The 10,832-nt window shown below is 36.8% G+C and overlaps 1 protein-coding gene across 1 annotated transcript; it reads left to right on the top strand.

The window, feature by feature from the left end:
• The first annotated feature begins 781 nt into the window (after window positions 1-781).
• On the top strand, window positions 782-10,355 carry LOC129316158 (uncharacterized). Its single transcript, XM_054960452.1, has 8 exons — window positions 782-1,324; window positions 1,833-1,972; window positions 2,125-2,224; window positions 2,347-2,445; window positions 6,992-7,339; window positions 8,753-8,845; window positions 8,928-9,134; window positions 9,858-10,355. The coding sequence occupies exons 1-8, from the start codon at window positions 1,001-1,003 to the stop codon at window positions 10,125-10,127; spliced, it is 1,581 nt and encodes a 526-aa protein (XP_054816427.1). The 5' UTR covers window positions 782-1,000; the 3' UTR covers window positions 10,128-10,355.
• The last annotated feature ends 477 nt before the right edge of the window (window positions 10,356-10,832 follow it).

Here is a 10,832-nt window from a genome sequence, read left to right as displayed (position 1 = left end):
ATCATTTATCAAGCTTTTAGAAATATTATTAATTAAGAGATCACGTTCAACAACTTCTAAGAGTATTCTCTTAGGCCTTCCTCTACCTCTCTTAATCGGACTCAAAGTTATATGTTCCACTCTTCTCACTGGTGCTTCCCTTGGTCTTCTTTGTACATGCCCAAACCATCTCAACCGATTTTCTACCATTTTTTCCTCAATAGGTGCCACCCTCACTTTTTCGCGTATGTGCTCATTTCGAATTTTATCTTTACGTGTATGTCCGCACATCCATCGTAACATTCTCATCTCTGCTACTCCAACTTTATGCTCTTGCTGTCCCGTTAGAGCCCAGCATTCACTACTATATAACATTGCCGGTCTGATAGCAGTACGATAAAACTTTCCTTTAAGTTTATTAGGCACCTTACGGTCACAAATAACTCCTTTAGCTTTTCTCCAATTAAACCACCCAGTTTGAATTCTATGTGAAATATCTCCACTGATTTCGCCATCATTTTGAATAATGGCTCCCAAATATCTAAACTTTTCCACTTGAGGTATAATTTGATCTCCCAATTTCACTTCCAAATTATTTTCGAATAGTCCTTTACCAAATTTACAATATAAATATTCCGTCTTACTTCTACTCAGACGAAAACTTTTCGACTCCAATGTGCTCCTCCATAACTTAAGTTTGCAATTAACCTCTTCTCTTATCTCTGCTATAAGAACTATATCATCCGCGAAGAGCATACATATGATCTAACAATAAAAAAAAAAACAAGAACACCTCCTCCAAGTCCAAAATCCAAAGGAACGAGAAATCGCAAGTACGAGAGAGAGTAATTATGAATGAGGATTGAAGATTAAGAATTTAAGATGATGACTCATCTTAGCTTCATCACGCAGGCGATTTCCTGTGTTATGCGTCTTAGCTTCTTGTCTCTTTAACTTAGAAAACGCTTTCAGTTTCAGATGCCACAAGTCTGCCGTCCCTGCCTCCATTTGCTGCTCCGATATGACCAAAACTCCTCCCTCGCCCCCACTCCCCGACGATTCCGACGCCGAGCGCCGCCTTCACGAGGCGGAGGAGCGCCTCCGTGAGGCAATCGAGGAGCTTCAGCGTCGTCAGCGCCGTGCTGCTGCTCACTTGCACCATCAGTGCCACCTGGATTGCCCTCCCTGCGATCATAGTCCTGACGAATCGTGTGTCGCCCACGCTATAGGTAATCTCTGCCAAAGCTTCCTGCTTTCGTATGGCGTCCGGGTTGGTATTGGAATCCTGCTTCGCGCTTTTAAGCTCGCACGGGGGCAGTCATACTCTTCTCTCCTTGATCTTAAGGTGAGAAGCGAATTGGAGCTTGGCGGTTATGTGATCACTGACGTTGTGTGGTTGTTTGACTTTTGCTTTTAACTTCCCTCTCATGCTTTGTGTTCCTTCATGATCATTTCTGCTGTTTGCCCTTTTGATTTTAATTTGGCATTGGTTCCTAGTTTAATCAAGAGTGGCGATGTTGTGCGTGCCATTTTTATGCTTGTAGAAAACTCATTGCACCCTTTTGGGCAGTAATGAGCATGATTGTTTTGGATATGCTTTTTATATTTTTGTATTAACGAAACTCATTAGGATCTCTATCCAAATTCCTAGCCAATAGAGTCCAACTGAGCTTAGCCCAGGTGGATTTTGTGGCTAAGAATATCGAAGGATTGTTTTTTAAGTTTTTCTGGCGTTCCATTGCTAAATAATAAAGTATATTTGATGGAAGTCATAACCATAATTTACTTTGCATTTCTTATTTTAATAGTAAAGGGAGAAATGTGTGATGATACGCCTTTCCTTTTCCCTCCAGCAACTTGTTTCAGAAAAAGATCTAATTGTAAGAGAAGAAGCATGTCGTATTGGTTTACTTTTTGGTGGTTTTACTGGATCATATCATGCCCTTAGATGTTTACTGAGAAAGTGGAGAAAGAAGGAGGCGCCACTGAATACGTAAGTTGCTCAGACTATATTTCTTTTGTAACTTATTCACAAGGTTTCTTAAATTCCATTTTTATTTTCTGTGCTGTGATGCTTAAATGTTGCTTCATGATGTTTGCACACATCGCTTATTTATGTCTTTGTTTGAGGGGATGATGGGACAGAATTTTAGCAGGTTCAGTTGCTGGTTTTTCTATCCTGGCATTAAATGATTCAAGTAGGAGGCGTACACTAGCTTTGTATCTGCTAGCTCGGCTAGCTCAGGTACTTGAAAGTGTATCCCTAAATAATTTTTCTGAGACATCTGAACTATGACATGCTTAATGTTTCTCCCCTCTTCAGAATTATCTGCGCACACAAGTCTAATGGATATTCTTATATATCAGTGTGCTTATAATTCTGCCAAAGCTAAGAACAAGTTTCACCTTTGGGGAAGTCATTGGAGACATGGAGATTCTTTGCTCTTTGCAATAGCTTGTGCACAGGTATTCATTTCTCATTTTGACTTTTCATACTGTGATTTTAATCTAATCTCAGTTCTTTTGATATTTTCCTCTTGACATCTATACTGATTTTTAGTTTTGGTCATTTATACATGTATCTGAAAAAAGTTGTCAATAGGGCGGCCATAAAACTAGGAGGTATTGTCTTCATGAATAGCATAGACAAGCCATGCAAGAAACGTTTATTGATTCTATGGTTTTAATAGTAAAAAAAGGTACATTCAGATGGTTAATGCACTGCAAAAATGAGAAGCCATTTTATGTGGAGTTGAAATTGGACACAAAAGAAAGAATCTTCTTGCAAATTAACAGGATTTATAAGACCATCATTGTATGATATTCAGCAACTGTATCTGAATCCCTAGGACCCATCATTGATTACCTCAATGTAATCCCACTAAAGTGGTACCCAAGCACGGTGGTTCCCTCTCTTCTTGACCCTGTCATTGTCCTTTGGGCAATGAGCTATTCCACGCCAATCTGGCCCGAGCAAGCACCTTAGAATTACTAGCTCTGTGATCTGAGAAAATTCCTTCATTCCTTTGATGCCAAATCTTCCAACTGATAATGGTGAAGCATTTATACCCCTCTACCACTGTTCTCATCTTCTTGTAGGTTAAATTCCATCAAATAGTGTTAGGTTAGGTTTGTTTACATGACTAGCTAATTCAATCCCAGGGATTCTATTGACAATAACTTTGGGGAGGAGGTGATTAAACCTATTCCATAGCCACAAGCCGTTTCTGAAACAACATTCGTCACATTCCAGTATACCTTTTTTTTTTATTGGAGGAATTGGAACCACTGCTGCACTGCATCCTTCTCCAATGCCTCTAAATGTGGAACCCACCTATCTTTCCAAATATTCACATCCGTACCATTCTCTGAACTTCACTCCAATCCATCTAATGCTTCCTGCTGATCTTAACATTCGACCTTGTCCTCGATCCTGTTCTCTTCAATGAGCTCTAGGGATCATGTCATTGCCACATCTATACTTCTCAAAATTTTAACCACAAACCATCTTCTTTCTTTATCAATCCCCATCCTGACTTCATGGAAACACAATTTTGAGCTCTAGCATGACGCATTCCCAGGCCACCAGCCACTTTTGGTCTACATACCTCATCCCATGCTAGTAAATGCACCCTTCTTTGTTGGTTGGTACCAACCTAGAGAAAAGTTTTGTTTTCCCTCTTTCAATAACATCATACTCCCTTCGTTTCTATTTGTAAGAGAAAAAAACTGTATCACACAGTTTAAGAAAATCGATTAACTATATTGATTATGTCTAAAAATAAAAGAATAGGACTATAATGTCCTTCATTAATTGCGTTAATCAAGTCTTTATTAATCATTTCTTATGACTATGAATGATAAAATTATGAGGGGCAATTTAGAAAATTTGCAATAAATGCTTATTGGAAAATGTGATTTTGCTTATATAAAAAAACAAGCTAAAAATGATAGTTTCTCCTATGAATAAAAACGGAGGGAGTAGATACCAACTAGAAAACAGGTTGATTGCAATGTATAATTTAGCATGGCCAATATCATTGATAATCTTAGGGCCCATTTGGTTCAATTATAGGCCTTCTTGAGATGAGGTGCAATGCAATGTAATCTTAATTACCATGAATGTGTTTGGTATGATTTTGAGAAAATATGAAAATGAATTATTTTAAAATATCGCTGATGATCTTAGGGCCCATTTGGTTCAATTACTGGCCTTCTTGAGATGAGATGCAATGCAATGCAATGTAATCTTAATTACCATGAATGTGTTTGGTATGATTTTGAGAAAATATGAAAATGAATTATTTTAAAATATACAAAAAATATGAAAAGACAAAATTTTCCTCAACTTAAAAAAAAAAAAAAAAAACCCTCACTCCCTCCTTCCCCCATTGTTTGTTCAATCATTCCCCTCAACCTTCCGCTGTCGCCACCTACTCTTCATCTTCCTCTTCTCACCCTCTCACTGCCTTTTCAACCTGTTTTCTGCAAAAATGAATAGATGAAAAACGTTTACCTCCTACCTTCTCATATTCAAAACAGAGCTGTCAACAACATGAGGAAAGATAAAACATATTCAAAACCTAGAACATATTCACAACCAGAATCAACTGTCTAGAGTAAATGGTGAATTGTGAACTTGATTGACTATCTGAAACCAAAGAAGGGAAAGATCTGGAACAAACTCACAAATGAAGAGGGAACGGGAGAATGCTTATGGTGGTGTGGTTGCTGAATATGAGGAAGGTGGGTGGACATGATCAATGATGGGTGGGGATGAGGTCAATGGTGGCACTTCATTTGAAGAGGCCATGCTGGTGGTGCTCATATTCACATAGAAGGAGGAAAGTGAAGAAGGATGTGTCAGGTTCAGGTGAGGAAAGAAGAGGGGCCATAGAAAGAAGAAGGAAGAGGAAGAGAGATTGACACTGGTGATGATGGAGATTCTAGTGATGGAGAGGAAGCCATCACCGGTGAGAAGGAGCAGTTTGGTGGGGTCATGGATGGAGATGAAGGTGGCGTTGGAAGAAGGTCATGGTGAAAGGGTATTTGGGTATTTTAACCAAGTGCAATCATTTGCAATAAACATTCATATCCCTCTCCCTTTGAATCCTCATTACCGTCCTGTTGATAATCATAATTATCATTACCTGTATTAACTAACACATGCATATATGGTAATGGGATCTGGATTACCATTACAAAGCTGCAATGGGATTGAACCAAACAGGCCTTAATGTCTACCCTTTTGCAAGGGAGGGGTTATCTTCTTTCCAATTAGTAGGATGGGATTTAACCTTGTCAATGATATTCTGCTATGTGGCCTTCTTGACTCCACCATGATGAATCTGCATATCAAGGGGCTTACCCGAGTCAGTTGTTGCAACCATCTTCTCACTGAGCTCTTTTGCCCGAGTATTCTCAACATGATTGGAGAAAAAATCCTGGTCTTATCAGCATTAGCGTGCTGGTCAGATGCCCCAGAAGAGGATTCTCAAGCATTCATAAGAATGTTCAGCAAACATACAAATGTGAAATAGGAGTGCCATTCTTGCAGACCTGAAAAGGCTTCCACCTTCTCCCATCAACCTCTTCCTGGATAAGATTGGCTAACTTCTCAATTGCATGTAAGTAATATGGAGATGATGGATTGCCTTGTTTCACAGCCCTCAGAATATGAAGTAATTAGATTCAAAGGAATATAATATAGTTGGCCATTTTATGTTGGACACTGTTACAGGGAAAGGCCCAAACTGGTGAGTCTGTTACATGCATGAATCCGAAATCTGAATGCAAGGGTATTCTGGCAGCAAAACATGTAGCGGAGGCATCTACGGTGGGATCCTTTGGTAGAGTAATGGTTGAAACTGGGTATATTTAAGTTGGAAAAGAAATATCAATAAGAAGGTTCTAAGATAAAAGCATTTCAGTTGTTTGCTTCTGTTTCAAGTGGTTGCAGCTTTTGTGGCTTTTGGGAAAAGATTTGATGGAGAATTGAGTTTAGGCTTCAAATGGAGGAACAGTTATTGTTGATATAGTGAAAGCAATGACATGCTTAGTGAGAGAACTGGAAGAAAGATAAATTTGGACTTTGTTTTTAGGTCTTCTGATGGAATTATTCAACTTCCCGTTATATGGGATCTAAGGTACTTTGACATTGCCAACTTTCTTTCATTTGGTAAGCAAAAGAAAGAAGAAAAAGATGGGCATTAGTATGCTAGACAAATTCAACTTCTTGTGTTTGACCCTATTGTTATATTATATTTAATTTTGCTTCTAAAATGTGGACTAGTCTTGTATGTTTCATTTATTTATTTTTGAGTTGATTAGAGCTGAGGTTGTGCATATATTCGTATTGAAGACATGTTCCACAGGAAGGAAAGTGACACTAGTGAATAGAGTTTTACCATCTAGATGTTTCTTTTTTTGGGCCAAATTACCATCTAGACGTTACCAGTTGCACATAAGGAGCGTAAAATTTTATTCCTAACCTCACAAGCTGGAGCTCATGATTTGTCTTATCTGATATGTAGGTGTTATAGGCAGCTTGAGTTGATACATATGCACACATACATTTGTGCACACGCCTGCACACATGCACTCTGAGTGTGTGTCTGTGTCTGTCCTCTGACTTGCAAAATGGAATATAATAGAAAATGCAGTAGAATTTAATAAGTGATTTATAGCTTGGCAATGTCCTCTATGCCCCTGAATGAAAAATATGTGTGTCCTTTGATATGCAGAATAAAATAGAATAGAAAAAAATAGAACTGAAAAAGATTTTAGAACTTATAAATATTATGTGACTCTGAATATAAAATAATTGTTGAAAAAAACAATGAGCGAAAATTGGCTTGAACCCCACTTGATCATGATGACATTAAATAATTTATATTTTTTTAACTTTGATCTTTACTTTCCCATCTACTTTACAATTACCTGTCTTCTCATGTTCCATGAATCTACTTCTCTCTAGTTCCTCATGATATTATCAATTGATAATTTTTTTCAGGTAATGTATGCCTTTGTTATGCGTCCTGAGAGCTTGCCAAAATCCTATGAGGACTTCATACAAAAGACTGGACCAGTCGCAGAGCCTGTATATAAGGCCGTAAGGGATAATTGCAGAGGTTATCCAGTTGATGTTGTTTCACTCTCGGCTTATTTATCTAGGAGAGGAAAATCTGACTATCCAAAGTTGGAAGAGTTTCCTTCTATTATTCCTTGTTCTGTCATTCATCCAGGAACGAATTCATGTTTGTCTCACAATGCAAAGGCAACATCAGCAACATTTAAGAAGACATTCCCACTCTACTTCTCTCTGACCCTTGTACCATTTGTTGTTCTGCACCTACAGAAGGTATTTTCTTATTCTGTTTCTTGCAAATTAGAACAAATACTTCAGTAAATGAAAAGTAAGAGAACAGTCATGCAATATGAAAGTATTCATAATGGAAATGTTTGTAATTAGTCTCCTCTAAGTGCTCAGGAGATTGATTTACAGCCTGTTTAGTTGTTGGAAGGAATAGGAATGGATAGTCAAGTGATAGAGAATAAAATGGACTAAAACGATAATGACCATATATGGATTTTTGTAAGGAGATGACAATGAACAGAAACCTGGGAATGAGGATTGACATGTGTAAGATCATGAAATTATATTTCCAATTTTTAAGGAATGATGATTACCATGGGAGAAACTATTCCCATGGTTATGGTCAACCAAACATGATTATATTAGAATGGAATCACAAAAAATATAGTTATTAGAATAGTGATTATTACGGGAAAGGCTATTTCTAAGAGTCCTAAGGAGTTGAAGCAAACAGGACTTTAGTTAATATAGTTGCTTCCAATGAGCTCTGCTCAGTTTTATTGTTATTTCTTCAACCATAATTTCTGTTGGAGCTCATATTTGCTTCAATGCAACCATCATAATCTTAGTTTCTGCATAATAATATAAGCAGTCCTATGCATAATGTAACTTCATGCTTTTCACAAGTGCTATTTTTCCTATCCATTTGCTTTAGCAGACAACTTAAATATAAGAGAGCTTCTAAGAGTTGTATAATCGTAGTTTCTTGATTATGATGACCTAAACATAGTCCGTACCCAGGGTGTTTCAACGCTCTTGTGAAGGTATCTCATATTTCCACTCCGGAAGTCATCAGGTTTTGTTGGTTGAAAATTTTAATAATTGTTACGTCAGAATTTCAGAGCTTAGCATTAGAATAGTGTACATAAGGTTGTTAAAATAGTTCTCAATTTAGTCCTATACTGGCAGCTGCAAAACTGTAGTTGTACTACACCTCAATTTAGTCCTATACTAGCAGCTTTAGAATAAGTTTGAAGCAGAGAGTTACTCACTTGTGAATTCCAACTAAAATGTTAAGTCTATCCTAACAAAATTAGAACATTGAAAAATAATATTATCCTAATCATAAGGGAACAGTTAAAATCAATCTTAGTCTTATATGCATACAAGTATTATTCAAAATAATTTAAAAACAGAGAAGTTTTAATTAAAACAAAATAAATAAAATAAAATAAATTTAAATAATATAGATGCGTACTAATATAATCTCCAGCACCATTCATGATGTGAGAAGTTCATGTTTTTTGCTTTATTAACATCGAGTTACTACAGTCTTGCTATTCTGATTGGATTCCAATTTCAACCATGAATAAGATTATGACTATTATTATACATACTGTAACTTTTTGGCCGTTGTCACTTTGGATTTTGTTCTGATGATGATGGTACTGTTTGCAGTTTATGGATGCTCCGTTCCGTACTTTCTGGTTAGCTATTAAAGGCGCTGTTCGTTCAACAACTTTTTTGTCCGCTTTTGTTGGAATCTTTCAGGTGGATATTTGTTTATTTCTCACGTTCTTAAGACATGCGTGTATTATTTTTTATTATTATTAATTTCTTGTAAATTATGCAGGCAGTCATATGTTTACATAGAAAAGTTGCTGTAAAGGACCACAAACTTCTATATTGGATAGCTGGTGGACTAGCTGCTCTTTCAGTGCTATTGGAGAAAAAGCCCAGGCGTGCTGAGCTTGCTTTATATGTTCTTCCTCGAGCAGGAGATTCATTATGGTTTATTTTGGTGAACAGGAACCTGCTTCCAGATATTAGGAATGCTGAGGTATTATATTTGAGTTACTTTGCACCTGAAAGGAAAACTGTCTTGGAAATGCTCACCAAAAAAACTGTTCCCAGATCCCATAAAAAAACTGTCTCTAGAATACCAATGCCAAACTGTAGACGTCAAGAAAATATTCGGTTATACTGTTCAGTCTTCTCTTGATGTTTTCCGAGAGTTCTATGTCCATCCATATTTTCATGTTCTTAGATCTAATAGAAGTGGCAAAAAAGGCATTAAGAAATAGGAATGCAACTTGTCAGAATTAAATTTAGTGATGTAGATTTATCAAATGTGAGGAATTTAACTTGCCCATTTTGAATACCTATTCTTGATGCAAGCACTATATGATCTAGTAGTCCTGTAGAAGACTCACTAGTGTTTTTGGTTCCATTCTGGGGCTTCTAAATGCTTATTTGGTTGTTCAAAGGAAATAAAATCCAATGAAATAGGTTGATAGAGAATAACATGGATTAAAATAAGGCCATTGATTGATAAAGAGGTGGGAATGATAGATAAATGAGAGCCATGGAATGATAGGGAGTTGAGAATGAGGATTGATATCAATCCATGGCCTTTTTTCAGCCCATTTTATTTCATTCTATTTCTTTCCAACAGCCGATAGGTCCCTAGGGGAATGGAAGATTGAGTATTATTCACAACGTTGAAGCTTTATATGACAAATATAGCCATGATATCTCAATTATGCTCTTCAAACTTGTGCAGGTGTTCTTGTTTTCCTTGTGTATGGGAGGGATGATGTATTACTTGGATTATGAGCCTGAAACCATGTCTCCATTCCTTAGGGGCCTAATCCGCCGCTTCCTCGCCAGCAGAATTAGCAATCCAAGCCCGCCATCTAACAGAACTGCTTCCTACACATACCTACAAGCACTTGATGGCATGACTAAGCCAAAATTAGAAGAAATAAAAAAGGATTCAGTATCAGAACCTTCTTCAGAGAAATACAATTTAGAGTCCATTCCAGGGCTTTGACATTAGCTTTCATGTTTCTTTCTACTTACATTGTTATTCTTGATGGGTGGTGGGGAAGATTGTCAATTTGATCTTCATTCATTCATGCGTCCAAAAAGTGATGCAGAAAATGAGATTGTGCATGAGGTTAAGATCTCATCCGATCATCTCTATTTTTCTCTCTGAATATATGTATTCTCTTCTGTGAATACCAAATTAAAAGATTGGCTCCCTGAGTTTTGGTTTGTTTCTTTTTCCCTCAAGGTATAAACGGATCTTGTACAATAATATTCAACTAGTAATGGGTCCCATGCATTTTTATACAAGATTTGAAAAATGAGTCATATTATTTATAATTTATAAATAATGCTGTCTTGTTGTAAATGTGATATTTATTGCCCAGTTTATTGTCACTTGATTGACATGAAAAATTTGGCTAAGACGGCTCTAAGAAAAATAGTTTGATCACTTTTTATATGAGCGTTTTTTTTTTTTAAATAAAAGTTGATTCGTGAGTTTAGTTTTCTAGTTTTCCTAGCCAGGTTTTGCTGTCGTTGTATTTTCCGAGGATTTGTGAGGGCAAATTATAAATAAGGATATGATAAGGCTGACAATTACAATTCAGGACCATGAAATAATCAAATTATATTTAAGAACCATAGTCCTCTGCAATTAAAAAAATTTTCTTTTGACAAAACGCCCTTCATGTCACTGCTACTGAGAATA

Source organism: Prosopis cineraria, unplaced genomic scaffold, assembly GCF_029017545.1.
Source record: "Prosopis cineraria cultivar Desert tree isolate PC_DT_omini unplaced genomic scaffold, ASM2901754v1 PC1, whole genome shotgun sequence".
NCBI classification, from domain to species: Eukaryota; Viridiplantae; Streptophyta; class Magnoliopsida; order Fabales; family Fabaceae; genus Prosopis; species Prosopis cineraria.
Note: the sequence above shows the minus strand (reverse complement) of the source record. Positions and strands in the feature narration are given on the sequence as shown.

Bases quoted from the DNA above. Each gene is read 5' to 3' on its own strand.
- LOC129316158 (XM_054960452.1), top strand. From the start codon at position 1,001: ATGACCAAAACTCCTCCCTCGCCCCCACTCCCCGACGATTCCGACGCC. The intron at 7,340-8,752 runs GTATTTTCTTAT...TACTGTTTGCAG, and splicing joins TTGTTCTGCACCTACAGAAG to TTTATGGATGCTCCGTTCCG. The intron at 9,135-9,857 runs GTATTATATTTG...AAACTTGTGCAG, and splicing joins CAGATATTAGGAATGCTGAG to GTGTTCTTGTTTTCCTTGTG.